General features: G+C 35.9%; 1 protein-coding gene across 4 annotated transcripts in view; it reads left to right on the forward strand.

The window, feature by feature from the left end:
* DCC (DCC netrin 1 receptor) overlaps nucleotides 1-20,258 on the forward strand; it is a 1,140,843-nt gene that overhangs the window by 1,084,684 nt on the left and 35,901 nt on the right. For all 4 annotated transcript variants that reach the window (XM_045458871.1, XM_045458872.1, XM_045458870.1 and 1 more), the window contains one exon: nucleotides 11,043-11,198. In XM_045458871.1, the coding sequence (XP_045314827.1) occupies nucleotides 11,043-11,198 (156 nt within the window). The remainder of the gene's footprint in view (nucleotides 1-11,042; nucleotides 11,199-20,258) is intronic.

Here is a 20,258-nt window from a genome sequence, read left to right on the forward strand (position 1 = left end):
ATGTTATTCCTCTTAACTTCCCGTAACATATAGAGTGAAATCCATGATTTTACCATGTCCTACAAGGCCCCATGTGATAAAACCTCTGGACTCATTTCTCATTTCATCTCCTGCTACTACTCTAATCCTTTTCAGCCTCATAGCCTTCCCTTCTGTTCTTTGGATAATAACACACGTTCAAATGCAAGGACTTTTCACTTGCTCTTCTCTTTCCCTGGAATCTCTTTTCATAGGTATTTACATGGCTTTTCCCTAATTTCATTCAATTCTGTGTTCAACAGCTCCCACTATAGGTCTTCCCTGAGAAATGTCACACATAGCATCTGTGGTCACCCTCTGCTCTATATATTCTGCTTTGTTTTTCTTTATTAATGTGTATGACCATCCTGTTCACATTTTTGTATTTGTTTATTTGTTTCCTGTATTTTAATGTAATTTCTATAAGGGTAGAGATTTTGTCTCTGTGATCAGTTCATATCCTCAATACTCAGAGCCTGGGAGGCTTCAATCAAGATAATTTAGGTGAATGAATTAACAGTTGCTTCTCTCTACTTTACTATATGTCATGTTTCCTCCATGCTCCATTGCAGCTTTCAGTGTTACTCTAATAACTACAAAAACTTTTATGGAATTTATAATGAATTCTAGCTCTTCAACTCATGGGATAGATATAATTATTATGCCTCTTTCTCTAATAAGGGAACTGAGTCTTGGAGAGTTTAAGTACCTAGCTTTTAGTCACACAGCATCTAAGTGGCAGAACCCGAATTTGGACTCACAAGGTCTGGCTTCAGAGTTCTGAGCTCCTAATCACTAAGCTCCCTACAGAGGTGCCCTGTGAAGCCATTGTCCTTCTTTCATTTCTTTCATTACATACAGAGACATTTACGCTGAGCTGTTTCACTTTTCCCCTCCAGCTACTTTCCTCTTGTAACAAAGTTCTAGTGGTGCCAGTCTTCTATAGTTTCTTCTGTGTCAACTATACTCAAAAAAAATCCTTTGTGGACCCTTCTGTTCCATGTACAACCTTCTTATGCAATAAGTTCTCATATCTTGTTGATTTTCCTTCCACAATATCTTTTGAATCCCTGGCTACCTTCCCATTCCCTGGAGTCATATGTTAATTCTCTTCTTTATGACCTCACACCTGAACTGTCAAAACAGCTTCATAAGGAGTCTTTCCCCCTTCTAGCATCTTCCAGATTCATATGTATCCTGCCTGACAGGTGTGTTCCTAAAACAATTTAAATATGGCATTCCATTCTATACATTTCTCCAAAGGCTCCCCATTGCCTGCCAAGAAAAAAAACACCTACAAACTGCTGAGCATCTCACATTTAAGTCTACATTTCTAGTATCCTGTTCCTATGCCTAGATAGATATAGTAGGTAGGTAGGTAGGTAGGTACGTAGGTAGGTAGATAGATATAGAGATAGAGAGATAGAGATATATCCTAGATTCGTGCAAGGCTAGACTAAATTGCCTGTCCATAAATATACATGGTCTTTTCTTTGTTTTTTCCCTCTGAACATTTCTTTCTTTTTGGAATGACTCAGTGGCTATCTCTACCTAACAAAGTTATATGCATTTTTCACAGACCAGAGCAGATAGTGATGCTCTCATAAATTCTTTCTTTTCTGAATGTTGTATCCAGCAAATGATGGCTTCCTTTCTCATGTTTGAATAGCATTTCGTTCTACTATATTTGTGGCATTAATTATGTACTGCCTCATATGTTTAGGTATTCCAGTCCAAATCTGTCCTTTTCTAACAGGTTGTGAATTACTTCATGATAGGGAGGGAATGCATCTAATTCATCTTTGCATTCATACATTGTATAGCTCAATACTAGCACAAAACTAGTGCTTGCTAAGCATCTGTCATATGAATGAATGAATAAGTAAATGCATTATAAGACTGCCTTGTGTTTGTAACACACCAGTGTTTAAGGACCTTTCTTAAAATCAATTATAGTTAGAATATCTTCTAATAAGATTTTATGATGTATTAAGGGCAGTTAAAATTGTTTTTACTAAATAGGAAAGGAAATAATGAGCTTAGAAAGAATGAAAAATGAAATGAAACCTAACAAATACTGAGAATTTCTGAATATTATTCACTTGCTCAATACCTTGCTAATTACTATTTCAGTGAATCCTCATAATATTATCATGTGGTGAGATTATCCTGATTTTACAGATAGCGAGACTCAGATAAGATAAGAGACTCAGACAGCTTACTGACTTACCTCAGGACACACCTGGACAACCTCTGAACCTCTGGTATTCTGCTTCTCCAAGGACTAAGATGATTTGCATGCCTTATATTATTTATATACTTTTTAAAAAGATTTTTGACAGTAGCCCATCCAATTTACAAATATGGAAACTAGGAATGTGAGAGTAGGAACCCAAAACCTGTTTTAGATCCGCCCACTACATTGTGCCGCCTCAGGTTGTCACCTGGAGCTCCAACTTGCTCTTTGCCTAAAACAGCAAACCTTTCCTTATTCCTGGTTTCCTACTCTACATGAATGGGGGCCGTAAAATGACCAGCAACTGATTTTGTTGCTATCTTAAAAATTATCATATAATGCAGGTACATTATTTTAAATAAATAGTTTTATAAAATGTATAAGAATATTCTGACCCAGCAATCCCAATCTTATACCAGTTTTAACCTTGGGTAAAATTACCCAGCAGAGATACATAATGTATTCGCCAAAAGACGCAAACAAGAATATGTGTGGCAGTACTGTTCCCCATATCATATCTTTATTACACCGTAACATATTCATTATATTCAGTGGAATATAATGCAGCAATGAAATTGAACAAACTAAAACGCCATAAACAATAGGGAGAATCTCACAGATAAAATGTTGTAAGACAGAAACCTAACACATTTATGAGATTCAACTTATGTAAATTTTATTATTATTTTAAGTTTCTAACATTATTTAGGAGAGACAGAGTGTGAGTGGGAGAGGGGCAGAGAGATGGAGAATTCCAAGCAGGCTCTGTGCTGTGAGCACCTAACCCAACGCAGGGCTCGAACTCAGGAGACTGAGATCATGACCTGAGCTGAAATCAAGAGTCAGACGCTTAACCAACTGATCTACCCAGGTGCCCCTCAATTTATGTAAAATTAAACACAGGCAAAATAATCTATTGGGTCAGAATTCTGAAGAGCAGTTACTCTTGATGGGAGATGATCAATGACCAGAAGAGACCATAGGGCAACTTCTGATAATGTTCTATTTCATGCCCTCGATGATAATTGCAAGGCATTTCACTTTGGAAAATCACTAAGCACTACTTTGGATATTCCAATTTTCAAGATATATATTATACCTAAATAAAATTTCTATGAGAAATGAAGACTCAATAGAAAATATATCTTTGAAGTAACTTTGTCGTATCATATTCTTTGTTACCTCCAAGCTCTGTGTTGGTAAAACTCTATCTAATGAAAGGAAATGACTTCAACATATAATCAAAGTTGATTTTTAAATAAATTCTTAAGCTTTCTGATAAATAAAATAAACTCGTTGCAATTGACATGATTGATAGGTCTTAGATAACTCTGCTGAACAAATTGTAAATCTGTATCTTGGCAGAGCTATGATTTCATTCAGAAGAGTAGATACATTTTCTGATGGCCCCACTTGCAGTATTATTTAGATTTATCAAGTCTTTCATCTACTGAGTCTTGTATAAACTACATCATAGCATCGTGCTTATTTCTAGTCACATGTATGAAGATGTTTGCTGTTCCACTTAAGAATCGCTATTTTTGTAAGACTGTCTTTTCCCCTTTTCCTTGACATTTCTCAGCATGCTTTATAAAATGTAAATTAGCAGATCAAATATAGACTATCTGAAGTGGCTTTTTGTTCTTAAAATCCATGGGGAAATGTATTTAATTTCATTGGAGTGCAACATCTGTTTATTTGTCTAAGGTTTGTCAACTTATTGGTTGAAAACATTATGTGGCCTCTGTTGCTCCTATCCCTGAACACATTTCACAGCAAAGTAAACTAATGCTCATGAGAAACACACTAGCTGAAAGCACAGGCAAAAATACCCACGTATTTTGATTTTCCAATCCCGAGCACTTTGTTTTAAAATGGTAGCAAAGGCTGACTATTTTTACAATGACCAAAGAATTATTTTAAATGTTTTTTCTTATTATAAATGAAATTATTTATGAAAAATCAGAAGCAACAGGGCACCTGGGTGGCTAAGTCAGTTAAGCATCTGACTCTTGGTTTCAGCTCAGGTCATAATCTTTCAGTTCATGAGATGGAGCCCCAGTTGGGCTCTGTGGTGATGGTATAGAGTCTGCTTTGGATTCTCTCTGTCTCTCTTTCTGCTCCTCCCCCACTATGTTTCTCTCTCTCTCTCTCTCTCTCTCTCTCTCTCTCAAAATAAATACACTTAAAAAAAAAAAAAAAAGAAATCAGAAGCATCAAGTATAACTTTCCTGAATTTTTAAAGGGTATTTAAGGGTCATATGCTGGCTTTTCAGGAATCAGACTCTGAGACCGAATTTAGAATACAGGCAATTTATTAACAAGTGCTTTCTGGAATAACACTTGTGAGGGTAAGGGATGCAGGACTGGGAGGAGGGAGAAATTGAACTGGTGACATAGTTTAATGGGAGCTGCAGCTGACCCTATGGGTTGCTCTGGTGCTGGGCTTGCCCTTAGCGTTTTCCCAAAGGAGGCAAGGGAGGTGGGTTTCTGGACTTTGTTTCAAGTATGATGCAGGCTGCCCCTGCAAAGTGGGGTATAATCTTGGGCAAGCAACTTCTTTGGCTGAGAGCAATTCCTGGAAGGATAAAGATTTACTTACATTTCTAGTATTTTATTACCTGATAGAACATAAGTGTTTGTTTGACCTTGGTTCCCCTTTCCATTTTCAACCTGTGTTTTCTTCTGTAAAATGCTAGAGGAAAGGCGAGGAAGCAGAAATGGGAGGGATATAGATCGAAGCAGGTGACCTCTAAGATTACATTAGTTATAAAATTCTGATAATTAAATGTATGAGAGTTTATTGGGCAGGAGCCTCCTGAATTTCATTTTTTTCTGTTTCCCTGTACATCTTTAAGGGGAAAAAATGCAATCCCAGCTTTTAAGGGAAAAAAAGAAGTCTGAAAAAGTGGCCTGAAAGGATCTAGTAAAAAGACCAAGGCAAAGGAAGGCATACAGTTTTGCTTTTGTGATAGCTTAGAAGCTGCTTATGACCACTGGGTTGGGGCTTTCTAGAACATTCACTGTGAAAGCCAACTCTTTTTTTCCCCACTCCCACCATCTGCTTTAGTAACTTTACTGCAGAACTCAAACAATGGGTTGGAGAAGCTATTGAGAAGTGGAGAAGCAGATTTTAAAAACTAGAATTCTGTTGGCTTGAGGTGCTATACTACCAGAAGTCCATCTTTTACTGATATGAAGATCATTCCCACCTCTAAAACATTTGATTCCAACTCAGAATCCTTGCCTGAACCTTGCATTCATGGTGTAAGAAGCCAGTATCCTAAGACTGATCCCAGCTTAACAGGTTCTAGAACTGAGCATTCATTCTATCACCCTGCAGCCCCTGTGAATGCCTACATCCGACCAAGAATGCTTTCCTAGGATTACTGAGTGCAAACAAACAATCTTAAGATCTGTTGGATCCCTGGAGATTGATAACAATAACCAGCTTTTTTGAAGGGCTGACACCTGACGCTTCTCTCTTCTGTACTAAGGAAGATCTCTCAAATCCTCATAGCCACTCCACAAAGTTGGTACTATTATCATCTCCACTTTACAAAGAGAAAACTAAGAAATAGTGACCTTAAATCACTTGCCAAGCTAATGAGCAATTATCCATTACTACATAACACTTTACCTCCAAAATGAAGCAACATAAAACAAGCACTCATTTTCTCAACAGCTTCTATCACGTCCACAGGTTTTCCAGCATGTCCTCAAGACGTGACTCCGGGCTTCCCCCAGAGGGAGTGATCTAAAGGAGAGAGAGAGGATAATCTTTTTTTTTTTTTTTAGTTTATTTATTTATTGAGAGAGAGAGAGAGAGAGAGCAACCAGGGGGGCAGAGAGAGAGGGAGAGAAAATCCCAAGCAGGCTCCACACTGTCAGCACAGAGCCTGACACAGGGCTCGATCTCATAAACCATGAGATCACGGCCTGAGCCGAGATCAAGAGTTGGATGCTTAACCACCTGAGCCACCCAGGCGCCCTCGAGGACAATCTTTTTAAACCTGATTTGGGAAGTGGAATTTCTTCTGCATTTCTGTAACATTCTATTGGTCACCAGACCAACCCTGGTGAAATGTGGCAGGGAACTCCCCAAAGATGTGAATATCACAGTGATACTCGATGGGAGGCATTTTAGATACTGGCTGTGACACCTACTCAGTGCTAAAGTAGCAGAACTAGATAATGAACCCAGGCAGTTTGACCTCAGTGCCTGGGCTCTTTAGCATGATATGGAGAATAACTACAGAACACATATTTGTGAATGTTCACACTTTTCCTAAAGAGGACTTTGGTGGACTTTTGGTGGACTTTTTCGTGTATATTCCATGAAAAGTGTTTGCCAATGGACACCTGAAAATGTGAAGGAGATAAAAAAATATTTGTCAAGGGCCATAGGCACTAAATTTCCAAATAGTCCAGCTGATATATCGGTCATTGCAGAAAAGACGTGGTAAGGAGAGGCAGAATGAGAAATCATTTCACATAAGTTCTTTTCAATTCGAAATATTATCTTTACTCTTATTTTTCTGCCTCTCCTCTTCAACACCTCTCTCAACTATGTCAAGTACCATGTTGAAAAATACCTACAGAAGGCTTTATTTATTAAAATTGTAGCTTAAAAAAACTCTACTTTAGATTTCCTATAGGTTGTGTTTATTGCTAACATTTTTAAGAATGTTGTAAAAGCTTTCAGATATCAGTGTGCCCTGTTCAGAGAGCTAAGTAATTTGGTGAGGAAATTTCAACTTGAAAAATCTTTGTGCATCAGTGTGAGATATAAATTCACTTGTCAGCAAGCTGTGTCAGAGCAGATTTCTTGTCATCTTTGTCCACAGAGCAGAGATTTATTGAAAATTCTTGATGATATCGCTCTCCGAGTTGTTTTACATAAACATAGTGCAGCGAATGCTTTGAACTATAGTGTGAATAAGAGAGAGAGAGAGAGAGACAGAGGCAGAGACAGAGAATGTGTGTGTGGATGTGGATGTGTGTTTCTGGCTTTTAAAACTGACATGTAGCAGAAAAATACTAAAAAGCATTTCAATACATTGTGTTGTATCCAACTTACTTTAGAATGATCATTTCTGCAACAACTGTGTTATAAGTAGGTGTAGACTTCTGTGCCCTTTTAGAAATGAATCATGAATCAAAATACTTCAGAACCAAAGCTTTGGAATACAGACTATTCTATGTCAGGGAATAGAACTATGGGAATTGCTGAAATGCAGAAACATGCAATAGGTTTATTATTTTTTAAAGAATTATTATTTGCAAGCCATTTGTACCCAGGTCAGTAGTGAAAATGCAAAACTCTTAGAAAGGAAAATTTCTTTCTTCAATAATGAAAGACTTGGAACTGCAATATAAATTTAATCTCTTGGGTTCTCTCAGCTCTCTGATTTTATATTCTGTGGCTTGCCAAATTATTTTTTGTTTCTCCATTCAAATTTATTCAGCTCCAACCAAGAGATATGTATGAAATTCTTTTTCTAAGTGTATTATAAGATATTGGTTAAGTTCAAATAATAATATTGATAAGGCAATGTGCACAATTTGTGGAGTGGGTACCTTCTATGTATCTAAGCGAAACTATCATTGTCACATTTATTTATGGGTAAAAATTGTCAACACAGGGATAGCTTTACAACCTGGCAATCTATATTAATGACTATGCAGTGATCCCATTTGATCAGTAAGATAGATGATATCATTAAATTGACTACCTGGGAGACTGAGAGTTTAAGTTTTCTGAAAATACACATTATATTATTGTATGGTTCTTATTTAAAAATGTATTCAAGTCTATTATCACTACCATTATTACTATAGTAACTATAAACTGTAAGAAACTAAATAATACATCAAACCACTTAAAAAGTCTCCAGTGGGTTGAAATGACAGATTTTTAAATATTACTTCTAGAAAATCCTTCTTATTAACTCACTTGAAAAATAAGAAGTATCTCTATCAGTATAGTGTAAGAGACACAAAGATTACAAAATTATAACCTCTTTTCTTTAAGGAATTTATAGTCATTTTAGCTGATATCTGGCTTGAATCTCTGATTCTTTTTACCATTTTCTCTGTCATTTATTTTCTTTTTCTTCTTTTCGAGTCTGTTCATGTGTTCGTATATCCCAATTTACTCTTTCTAAAGTATCTTTATAAGACATTGCGCTGTAAACCACTTATTCTCAAATTTTCATTCAGTTCGTCCCAAAACTAATTTGAAAACTTTGTATCACCTGAAACATTCTGAATTTAACATTTAAAAGAGTTTGTTATAAATACCTGTGAAAGATGTACTTTTTTTCATATACCACTCTCTTAAATAAATTCAAATGCATAAAAATAATATCAATTTGATATCCACCACCATCCATTTACAAAATATGTGAGGAAGCTTCTCTTTCACTGACAAAAATTTACACTTGTTTCTTCTTGAACTAGTACCTGCGATTTAATTTCCCTACAGAATTATATACAAATGTCATGTATCTTTATGTCTTGTATTGATCATCTATCTTATTTCTTTGCAACATAATATTTCTATAAACTGAAATTAAATGTTATTTTATAGACTTATGTGAGCATAAGTTTTCAACTGCTGGGTTTTTTCTTCTGGATTGAGTTAACACTACAATTAGTATTTCTGTACAATTGTGTGTAAAGAAAGATTTTATTAGAATTCTGTCACTTAATGACATGAATGAGGCTTTTTCCATACACTTACTGCATACATCTGTGGGTTAATGTTGCTTTTTGCATAAACTCTATTCCAATATTTTTTTAATTTATCTTAACACTACGAAACTTTGTTTGCATTTATGTGTGGGTGACTGTTACAATGAGATTTTTATAGCAGTCACTCAATGATTTGAACTTCCAAATTATAGGTCAGAATCCCATACTTTTAATTCTCACCTGAAGTTATTTTTTATAATGTTTCAAGTAACAACTAGATATTGTCCTCCAATTATACTGCAAGTATAAATTTTAGAAACTGCCTGACTTTCAAAAGTATTTGTTACTCATTCAAGTTACTTACTTCATCATTTTTAAGAGATACACCTATAAAAAGCTTTACCAAGTCTTAGAGAGTAATTATAAAATACATCTGCAAACTTTTTTCACTAGGAGGTACTTTACATAATACAATATATTAAGACAGGATTTGAAGCATTGAAATATCACTTATACCATTACAATATAATTCTTTGAAAAATGTTTTTATTAAAATCTATACAGTTTTTAATTCAATTTGTGGAAAACACCCATCACTTCACCTACTTAAAAGAATTAGTCTTATTGTGAAACCAATTTTTTTTATTTTTCAATTCAAATAAGCCTGTTAATATGCATTTCAAGGAGCATTATAAATACACTGGGAAATAAATTCCAGAATGTAATTTTAAAAGCTATTTTACTAGAAGCAGCCCTTTTGATTTAAAATTCTGTATATTTAATATAATTAATCTGCCTTTTAGGTTAAAAAATATGCTTTAAATCTACATGTTGTTTGTAACTAACTTAAAATAATACAAAGTAATCTGTATCAATGATTATGAAGTTGCTTATGTAAGAGGAATAAGATAAAGAGAAAGCTTTTTCTTTGGTAAATATTCATGCACATGCATGTTGAACTCCAGGATTAGCATTAGGGTGTAATTAAATAAAACTAATGCATATAATAGAAACATCTTGAGTAATGTAATAGACAAAAGTATACTGCTGAAGATCATTCCAGGAGCTAGCTTAAAATTTTATTTTTTATTAAAAAGAGGTAGGAAATACTAAACATTTTCTAAGATAGTGTAAGATGAAGCTTGACTACAATTAGAATAAATATTTTATAATGTGATATAATTTAATAGATATTGAATAATGGAATTGAATAATGCTTAATACACCTAGGAAATATCGTGTAAGATATTGATCTGTGGGTTTAAGCCAGTATAAGTAAAAAATGTTTGGTGTTCCCAGACAACATTTAGTTATATTTAAATTAATGTGTCATTAAGCTGTACCGTTTTGCTATTTGAAGACATTTTCTATTTAAATAAAAATCCTAAGTAGGATTATGAGATTATACCTATCAATACCTGATCATCTCTCAAGAGCATTACATCTTTCACAGAATTAACATAAAATTCCCATTTCCTTAGCCCACTTTACCCAATATATTCAGTTTCTGAACAACCGAACATTTCTTGGGTTCTTGCTTAGGAGAAAATAAAAGGCAAAAAAACAAAAAAACAAACAAACAAACAAACAAAAAAACCCACCAGGAAGCCTTAATGTGCTTTTATAGTAACTTGATTCATTGTTTCTTTCTTTGAAACCATAGGAAATTTTGGGGGCGCCTGGGTGGCTCAGTCAGTTGAGCATCTGATTACTGATTTCAGCTCAGGTTATGATCTCGTAGTCCTGAGATCTTGCCCCGAGTCAGGCTCTATGCTAAGTGCGGAGCCTGCTTGAGATTCTTTCTCCCTCTACCTCTGCCGCTCCCCTGTTCCCTCACTCTCTGAAAAAAAAAAAAATTTAACCGATACCATGGGAAGTTTGACATCTCGGAGTAATGTTCTATAGTAAGGTGCTGGAGGCGTGAGCTTTTTAAAAGAGAGACTTTGTGGAAAGAGAGGTAAGTAAAGGAACCTATAAGATACTATGAAGAGCATGCATGGATTTGAAGATGGGAAAGTTTAGCCATTTCCTTTCTGCTTTGTAGGTGACAACGTAAGAAATAATAATAAAAACAACATCTTTGTTTTTGCAGCTGTCGTGAGTGCCATCCCTGTGCCAACCCTGGAAAGCGCCCAGTACCCAGGAATCCTTCCATCTCCCACGTGTGGATACCCCCACCCACAGTTCACCCTCCGGCCTGTGCCATTCCCAACATTGTCTGTGGACCGAGGTTTTGGAGCAGGAAAAAGTCAGTGTGATGCATTTTCCTTTCTTTTTATGAAGAACGAATGAATAATAACCAAGGATGTCTTGTTAAATGTATAGCATTCTGACATTATCATCCCTTGGAAAAATTGACTTTCCTCTGCCCTGGGCCAGAATCAGAGCACAGTCAGTCCTTCGGATCCTACCACATGCTTTTAAACTGATTCTCTAGGAGTCTTTCCACAGTACGCTCCGCTGACAATATGGGAAGTTGTGTGGAAACAAAGGTTAACCAGTTCAGTAAAACAATGAAGTGCCAGGTGCTTGAAATTAATACATGCTGTCAACTAGGAAGTTAATAATCGAGTGACTATATTCCAGCATGTTCTTGTGTAAGTGTCTGTTGGATGTATTTAAAGGTGTCTCACTGATTCCTGATGAACCAGTACTTAGATGAATGCTTTAGCTTTCTTTGGTTAAATCGGTTAAGCAATAGCGTTTCATGTTTAAGTAATGATTGTTGGAGAAAAAGATTTCCAGAGTAGTATTTCATTTGTTTTTGTTTGTTTGTTTTTCTGGTTTTAATAAGATAGAGTTGACATATAACATTATGTAAATTTAAGAAATACATTGTGTTGATTTGAGATACTTATTTATTGCAAAATGGTTACCACCATAAAGTTAGCTAATACCCCCCTCATGTCACATAAGAATGGTTCCCTTTTGTAATGAGAATGTTTTAAATCTACTTTCTTGCTTTCAGGTATATAATACAGTATTATTAGTTATAATCACTATGCTGTACATTAGATGCCCAGAACTTAATCATCTTATGACTGGAAGTTTGTACTCTTTGACCAACATCTCTCTTTTTCTCTCTATCCCCCCAGCCCCAGGTAACCACCATTCTAGTCTCTTTTTTTATGAGTTTGTCTTTTTTAGACTCTACATGTAAGTGATATCATTTAGTATTTGTCTTTCTGTGCCTGATTTATTTCACTTAGGATAATGCCTGCAAGGTCCGTCCAGATTGCTGCAAAAAAGTGTCCTTATTTCTCAAAGCTGAGTAATATTCCATTGTATATAGGCCACATCTTCTTTAACCATCCATCCATTGATGGACACTTAGGTTGTTTCCATATCTTGGCTATTGTGAATAATTCTACAAAGAGCATGGGAGTATGTACGTCTTTTTGAGATCTTGTTTTCATTTCCTTTGGATATATACCCAGAAGTGAGATTGCTGGATCATATAGTAGTTCTATTTTTAATTTTTTTAAGAACCTTTATACTGTTTTCCATAGTAGCTGCACCAATTACCTTTTCACCAACAGTGCACAAGGGTTCTCTATTCTCCACATCCTTTCCAACAATGATCTCTTGTCTTTTTGACAATAGTCATTGTAACAGGTATGAGGTGATATCTCATTGTGGTTTTGATTTGCATTTCCCTGATGATTAGTAAGGTCACATATTTTGACATATGTGTGAATACACATATATGTGTATTTTCACATATTTGTTGACCATTCACATGTCTTCTTTGGAAAAGTGTGTATTCAGTGCTTCTGCTCATTTTAATCTAATTTTTTGCTATTGTATTGCATGAATTTGTTATATATTTCAGACATTAACCCCTTATCAGAAATGTCGTTTGCAAATATTTTCTCCCATCCCATAGGTTGACTTTTCTTTTGTTGATGGTTTTCTTTGCTGTACAGAAGCTTTTTAATTTGATGCAATCTCATCAGTTTATTTTTGCTTTTGTTGCCTTTGCTTTTTGGTGTCAAATCCAAAAATTCATTGCCAAAATCAATGTCAAGGAGCTCACGCCCTTTGTTTTCTTCTAGGAATTTTACAGTTTTAGGTCTTAAGGTCAAGTGTTTAAAACATTTGAGTTCATTTTTGTGTACAGCATAAGAAATCCAGTTTCATTCTTTTGCGTGTGGCAATTCAGTTTTCTCAGTGCCATTTATTGAAGATTATTGCCCCACCATATATCCTTAGCTCTTTGGCATTAATTAATTGACCATATATGCATAGATTTATTTCCAGGCTCTTCATTCTGTTCCATTAATCTGTGTGCCCGTTTTTATGCCTGTACCATACTGTTTGACTATCATATCCTTGTAATGTAGTTTGAAATCAGAAAGTGTGATACCTCTAGCTTGCTCTTCTTATCAATATTGTTTTGGGATCTTTTGTAGTTCCATTCACATTTTGGGATTGTTTGTCCTATTTCTGTGAAAAATGCCATTGGAATTTTGATAGAATTGCATTGAATCTGAGATCACTTTGGGTAGTACAGAAATTTTTAACAATATTAGTTCTTTCTACCCATGAGCATAGTCATTTCTACCCATGACTATCTTTCCTTTTATTTGTGTCTTCTGAGATTTCTTTTGTCAATGTCTTATATTTTTCAATGTACAGATCTGTAACCTGCTTGGTTAAATTTATTCCTAAGTGCTTTTTTTTCTTTTTGATACAACTGTAAATGAGATTGTTTTCTTTTTTTTTTTTATTTAAAAAATTTTTTTTTCAACGTTTATTTATTTTTGGGGGGACAGAGAGAGACAGAGCATGAACGGGGGAGGGGCAGAGAGAGAGGGAGACACAGAATCAGAAACAGGCTCCAGGCTCCGAGCCATCAGCCCAGAGCCTGACGCGGGGCTCGAACTCACAGACCGCGAGATCATGACCTGGCTGAAGTCGGATGCTTAACCGACTGCGCCAACCAGGCGCCCCTGAGATTGTTTTCTTAATTTCTCTTTCTGATAGCTCATTGTTAGCATATAGAAATGCAACTGATTTTTGAACATTGATTTTATATCCTAAGGATAGTATTTCATTTGTTTTAAGGAAAGTAGTTATGGAGAGAGATTCTCAATCTATTGTATACACCCTGGTGGTTTCTCCTATAACATTTGACTGTTTTTCTTTTTTTCTTCAAGCACAGCAGTTTAAAATCGATTTTATGGCTTTCTTCCCTTAGTTAGGAACAGGTGACTCAGCAGCTCATGTGAGATAGGATGTTTTGTAATAGATAAGATGGTAACAGCAATAAAATATATTTGTGAGGTAAGCTATATTTTTTCCAACCCAACAGGGACAGCGCTAAGAAATCATAAATCGTCTAGATGTAGCAAGGTTAGAATTAAAAGGCATCAAAAATCTGCCAAGAGAGAATTAGATTTATTTTCCCTTTTCTCACTGCACATCGTGTCTACATAATAGAGTTGTGTGCAAAAACTCAAGGAAAAATAATTCCCCAAACCATATCAAAGGGGATTAAACGAGGAAGATATGGGAAGTCTAGGAAGCAAAAATTTCCAAATCCCAGGACAACTAGGAAAAGAATTCTAGTCAAATAATTCAGAAGCCACAAGGCCCTGCTTCTGCTTCTGAAATGTACTCTCCCCAGAAAAAAAGAGGGGATTATAATTTTAGTCTAGCTTTTCCCTCATCATATCACTGTCTAGTGTTTTCTTTTGATTTCATCTATATTCTCTGACTTTAAAATGAAGCATGAGAAGAATGTGTAAAATGACCTTTATTTCTCCACCATAGCAAGACCAAGACAAGCCAAAGTTCACTTCATTTATTTTTAAGGAGTTAACTATTTTATTTGATTCATGATGTGTTCCTGTAGTTTCTTTTTCTCTTTTAAAGACATAGTTCTTTCTGAGAATTCAGCATCCCATTTATTCTTTCTTTTTTCTCTTGATTTGGTGCAACATGCAAAACTGCCTCATTGAATCACAGGGATAATCATTCCAAAAGTTAAATGTCATTGAAAGCAAAAATAATAAATAATCTAGTATAATTTTCTCCTCTTTCCCCACCAGCCAAAATAAGTTACATGGAGAAACGCAATACCAATGGGATAGAGATATATATATTCCACCCAACATGAACTAGAGAATTCACAGGGGAAGGGAGGGAAGGGTGAATTGTGAACAAATAATACAATCTACCACAGATTACTATTCACCAGGAGGACTTGGTGTGTGTCACCATTTCTCATTGTAGAGTATGTTTCAGATCATTCCACAGTGTGTGTATTCATTTCTTAGGCTGCCTTGATAAGGGACCATAAACCAGGTGGCTTAAAATGATAGAAATTTATTCTCTCATAGTTCCGGAGCTAGAACTCCAAAATCAAGGTGTTGTCAAGGTTATGTTCCCTCCCAAGTCTCTAGGGGTGGATCCATCTTTGCCTCTTCCAGTTTCTGGTAGTCCCAGGTGTCCCTTGGCTTCTGTAACTCCAATATCTGCCTCCCTCACATGGCTGTCTTCCGTCTGCCTGAAGAGATTGTATAGACCCAGACCTCTAAGGGCATGAATATTTGGGGGCCAGAGGGCAGACTTTTATGAATAGAATTGTGTCTCCCCAAAAGATATGTTGCAGTTCTAACCTCCAATACTTGTGAATGAGATGTTATTCAGAAATAGGATCTTTTCAGATGTTATCAAGTTAAGGTGGGGTCATGCTGAATTAGGGTGAGTCCTAATCTAATATGGCTTGTATCCTTACAAGAGAAGGGACTCAGAGACACAGGGAGAAGATGGCTATGTGACAACAGAGGCAGAGATTGGAGTGATGCATGCCAATCCAAAGAACATTAAGTGAACTACGACAAAATGTGTTTTTATTTGTGCTTAGGGACTACAGATTGGTTTATATCTGTGGTGACAGTCTCATGTACCACTCTGGTGCAGGACTTTGATAGTGGAGCAGGCTGTATATGTGGGGGCAGAGGGCATATTGGAAATCACTGTACCTTTTACTCAGTTTTGCTGTGAACCAAAAATGCTTTTACAAAATAAAGTCTACTAGATATAAAGGAATGAATGAATGAATGAATGAGTAAATAAATGAATGAAATAAAGAAACATTTAGTCTCTTCAATAATTTTTAAAATTTTATTAATTTATTTTAAAGTAAGGATTATTAAATAAGAGTGATTAGATAACTATAATATATAATATAAATATAAAATATATAACTATTATATTAAGTTATATAAAAAAAATGATTCCTAACAGAGTGCTTAGCTTAGTAATTTTTGAACTTGATCTAAAATCAAAAGGCATGGACATACCACTCCTGGCCAAGATTTTACAGGTTTTTAAAATATACATTCAGTCATACATCAAGTGGTTTTTGAGCAAAAGGAATGTGCAGTGCAAAAGGAATAGGAACAGATCTGTGTTTCCAAGTGATTACTTAGAAAAGAAAAAAAAAAAAGCACCCTCTTTTCTAGGAAACTAAATATTCTCTAAATCACCGTCAGAACCAGTTAACTTCCAGCCATTCAGTATCGGCTTCTAAATGCCTTGGAGAACACTAAACACCCGTGTTCTTTCTCAAGCAGAAAACATTTCATGACTCTGGCTGGAGATGTCTTATTAGTCACCTTGAGAAACAACAAGTCACACATAGGAAAAGAAAAATCTGTGCCAAATGTGGAGACTCTCCTTCCTCCAAAGTTTTCTGAAAGACCTTCGAGTTGCACAAGAAATGAATCACTAAAACTCTGCCCTCAAAGATCTGCTGCTTTCTGAACTCAAAAATAAAGCTGAATTTCTCTCCTACCACAAGGAAAAGAAAAATACAGGATATAGTGCATTTGCATTACACACATTTGGTGATCCACTGATAAAGATTTATATATAGTTATGACAGACAAAATCTCCTCTTCCTACTAATAAATTGTAGTCCTGTTCTTAGCTTCAATAGGCAAACTGTCCCTGGGAAAGAAGAAACAGTGCTATATTTTGAAAACTTCAACCAGTAGATAGTCTTGAGGCCCCATTTCTGCAAGTCACTATAAAATCAGCGCCATTTTCTCATCTTTGAAACAGGTAGATTCTAGAGATTAGATGATTTTTTTTACCATTCCCTTTAGTTTGTGTATTGTCATTGTTAATGAGAAGGCTGGTCACCTTCACCCATGTTATTTTTCTGTGGCAGCTCTCCCCCAAATTGGAAATCATATAATGGGACTTGACCTAGATAAAATCACAGACACATTGGAGCTAATGACTTTTTCTCTAGGGTCTTTGCAAGAATCCACCCTGTGAGGAAGGAACTGGGGTTACTCAGGAATTTTACATGATGTTGCTCTGAGATTAATGAGGGAATTGGGTTCCTTAAGCATTCGTGTCTCAAAGTCTTTGTGTAGAGTTATTGGTGTGCTACATTTCTTTCAAATATTGCAATTTTAGATAGAAGAAAAATCCTCATTTCCATTTTCGCAATATTTTTGCCAGATACTCTGTAGCAATTATTTCTGTGTTGACATTAATTATTATAAAGTGCCTTGAAACTTGACTCTACCGTGTAATTGTATGCTATTTGTACAATGCATTCCCACTACTTCATCATTTGAAAACCAGTGCCTTGCCAGCACATATTTGATTCTCACTTTACTTTCTGAATTGCAAGGTGGCTATACTTTCCTGGGAAAAGAGAGGTTTTCTTTGCTTTCAGAGCTCTTCGCACATCTACATATCATATCACTGAGCCAGTTTGTTTCACACAGGTGTCTTGAAGCAGGCGCCTGAACTGGCCAAATGGGTTCATCTGACATAAGGGCTTTTCTCCTATGGAGCCATTGCTATTGCATCAAGAGTTTGGACTGCCTCAAACGTCAACCAGTTCTGAAAGCATTTCTTTTGCTCCACATAAAATAATTATGAATTGTCTACGGAGAATCTGTACCTTGCCCATTGTACTAGGTATTAAGCAAACTTGTCATTTTTTAACAAAACAGAAATAGTCCCTTGTGGATTAGTGATGCATTTCACCTCCCATTTCCACCTAGCACTAGATTAGGCACTTTCCTTTTCATAATGGTTGGTGCTGGAGATTGATTTCCCCAAGATCTTCTCCATCTGTGTGGAGCTCCCACTACTTCCCTCAGATATCTTCCCAGTGCAAATCATGGTGGCCACCTGAAGACCTGGGATGGAGGATGGGGCATGTGGAGAATCTGTAATTTTAGAGATGCCAATGAGCAATGGCACTAAAGAGAATAGGAGTGGGAGTGGCCACAGAACATTCCGTGATGTCATCAAAATTCCTGTGAAGCCTGAGGATTTTGAGAAACTAAATTTTAGAAGACTAAAAAAGTGCATGCAAATTTTGTTAAACTTAATGTCACAATAATATTTTAACATAGATCTTTTTTATTTCAAAAATGTAGAAGCAATAGAACAGGAAAATATGAAGGATGGAATAAAGAAGCATGTCACACAATATATTATTATTTCTCTAATGGTTAAAGCAGTTTTTAAAATGTATGGATTTATTACAATCCATCTTCAATAGAATTACTTAAGGCAGATTTCTAAGGAAAATTATGAAATTTCTTTCCCTGGAAGATATGGACCTGTAATAAAAACTAGCCCATTGGTGATGAAGATGGACCCAGGTCTGGGCTCCTACGGCTGCTTCTCTCTGGTCTAAAGCTAAGAGATACTATATTTTTATTCAGATATTGACCACTGGTCATTTTCTCCTTTAGATTAAATATGAGTCCAGAGTAAAACAAGCATAATTTTCTTTGTCTCGAAAACTATACTGTCAACCATCTAATTACACAGTTTTTAAAGTTTTCATTTATTTATTTGTTTGTAATCTCTTTGCCCAACGTGGGACTCAAACTCAGGACCCTGAGATCGAGTCACATACTCTTCCAACTGAGCCAGCCAGGGGTTCCTAAGAATATGAAGGAAAGAGAAACAGGTGTTCTTGTATTCAATCAAGACTGTGTAATTTGAATACAAGAACACCTGTTTCTCTCTCCTTTATATATATTTTTTAAGATTTTAAGTAATCTCTATATCCAATATAGGACTCAAACTCACAATCCTGAGATCAAGAGTCACATACTCTAGTGACTAAACCAGGCAGGTGCCCTTTTCTCCTTTATGTTCCTACAAATAATTTAGCTCCTAATAAACACCTGCCTGAAGTCTCCATCCCTTCTGCCTTTTTGTGAGAATCCACATCACCAAGGATTTGCCTTAATGTTTTCGTTGCAGCCCCACCTTTTAATCTTGATATTTTGCATGCATGCACCCCTCCTCTCCATGATAGGACTTCCTAGCCTAAAGAGGAAGCACTTCTCCTCAAACTCCTCTTACCCCCAGAGTTCTCTCCAGTTTGCTGTGTTGATTACATTTTCTTTGAAGAAATCTTTTGTCAACTTTGCCTGTTTACTAGCTCTGGTTGCTTTATGGCTACATCCTGTCCTCAGCCAACCCTATGTCTCCCTGCCTCCATCTTTGAATGGGGTAAGCCTGGAGGCTTCTCAGTGACCCAGAAGACCTCTAACCTTTCTGAATATAGAAAAATGAGTTTTAATATCAAATACCCTCTGAAGGCACATTTCACTTCTGCATATCTTTAATATAATGTCTTGATCTTTGGCATCTTTAATCTCTACTCCCTTCAGCATTATCAAGTTTTCTTTCTAGCTCCTCTGCCCTTTGCTGACCTCACTGAGCCTCCCAGAGAGTTGTCTCAAAATTATCTCGCAAACTAATTATCTTGAAATATTTCCTGGTTAAAAATTCTCTTTCAAAGTGAGATATTATCTCCTATCATTGCATTTTCCCCACTTACCCAATAGAGCTTTCTTTAAAAAAAAAAAAGTCATCAGAAATACTCTTATTTCATCAACCTTATACCTCCTATCCAGCTCTTTTCATTTACAGTTTCACCTGGACATGGTGATTTTGAACATGAATGATAAAGTCAAGTCACAGTGTCCCTAGCATAAGAAACTGTCTTGCCAATCTGTTAGTCTGACTCAACTGTGGTCTCTGGAGAAAAGGTGTGTCTCTGTATAAAAAAGTGTCCAAATACCCAATGGCAGTCGCAAATGACTATGTGAAACGTCTTCAACTATAGTAATCTGACTGAAAATTGCGAGGTTTGCTGCCAAAGAGGAAAAATTACAATCCTGCATTCAGGCAACTTGTTCCAGCAAAGTCATCTCTCATATAACTTTTTAGCTGGATGTGCTTCTTTTTTGTTTTAGAAGACAATGATAGTGGCTATTATTTGTATCATTTTATTAGCAATGCCTTG

The sequence above is a fragment of the Leopardus geoffroyi genome, chromosome D3 (genome assembly GCF_018350155.1).
Source record: "Leopardus geoffroyi isolate Oge1 chromosome D3, O.geoffroyi_Oge1_pat1.0, whole genome shotgun sequence".
Taxonomy (NCBI): Eukaryota; Metazoa; Chordata; class Mammalia; order Carnivora; family Felidae; genus Leopardus; species Leopardus geoffroyi.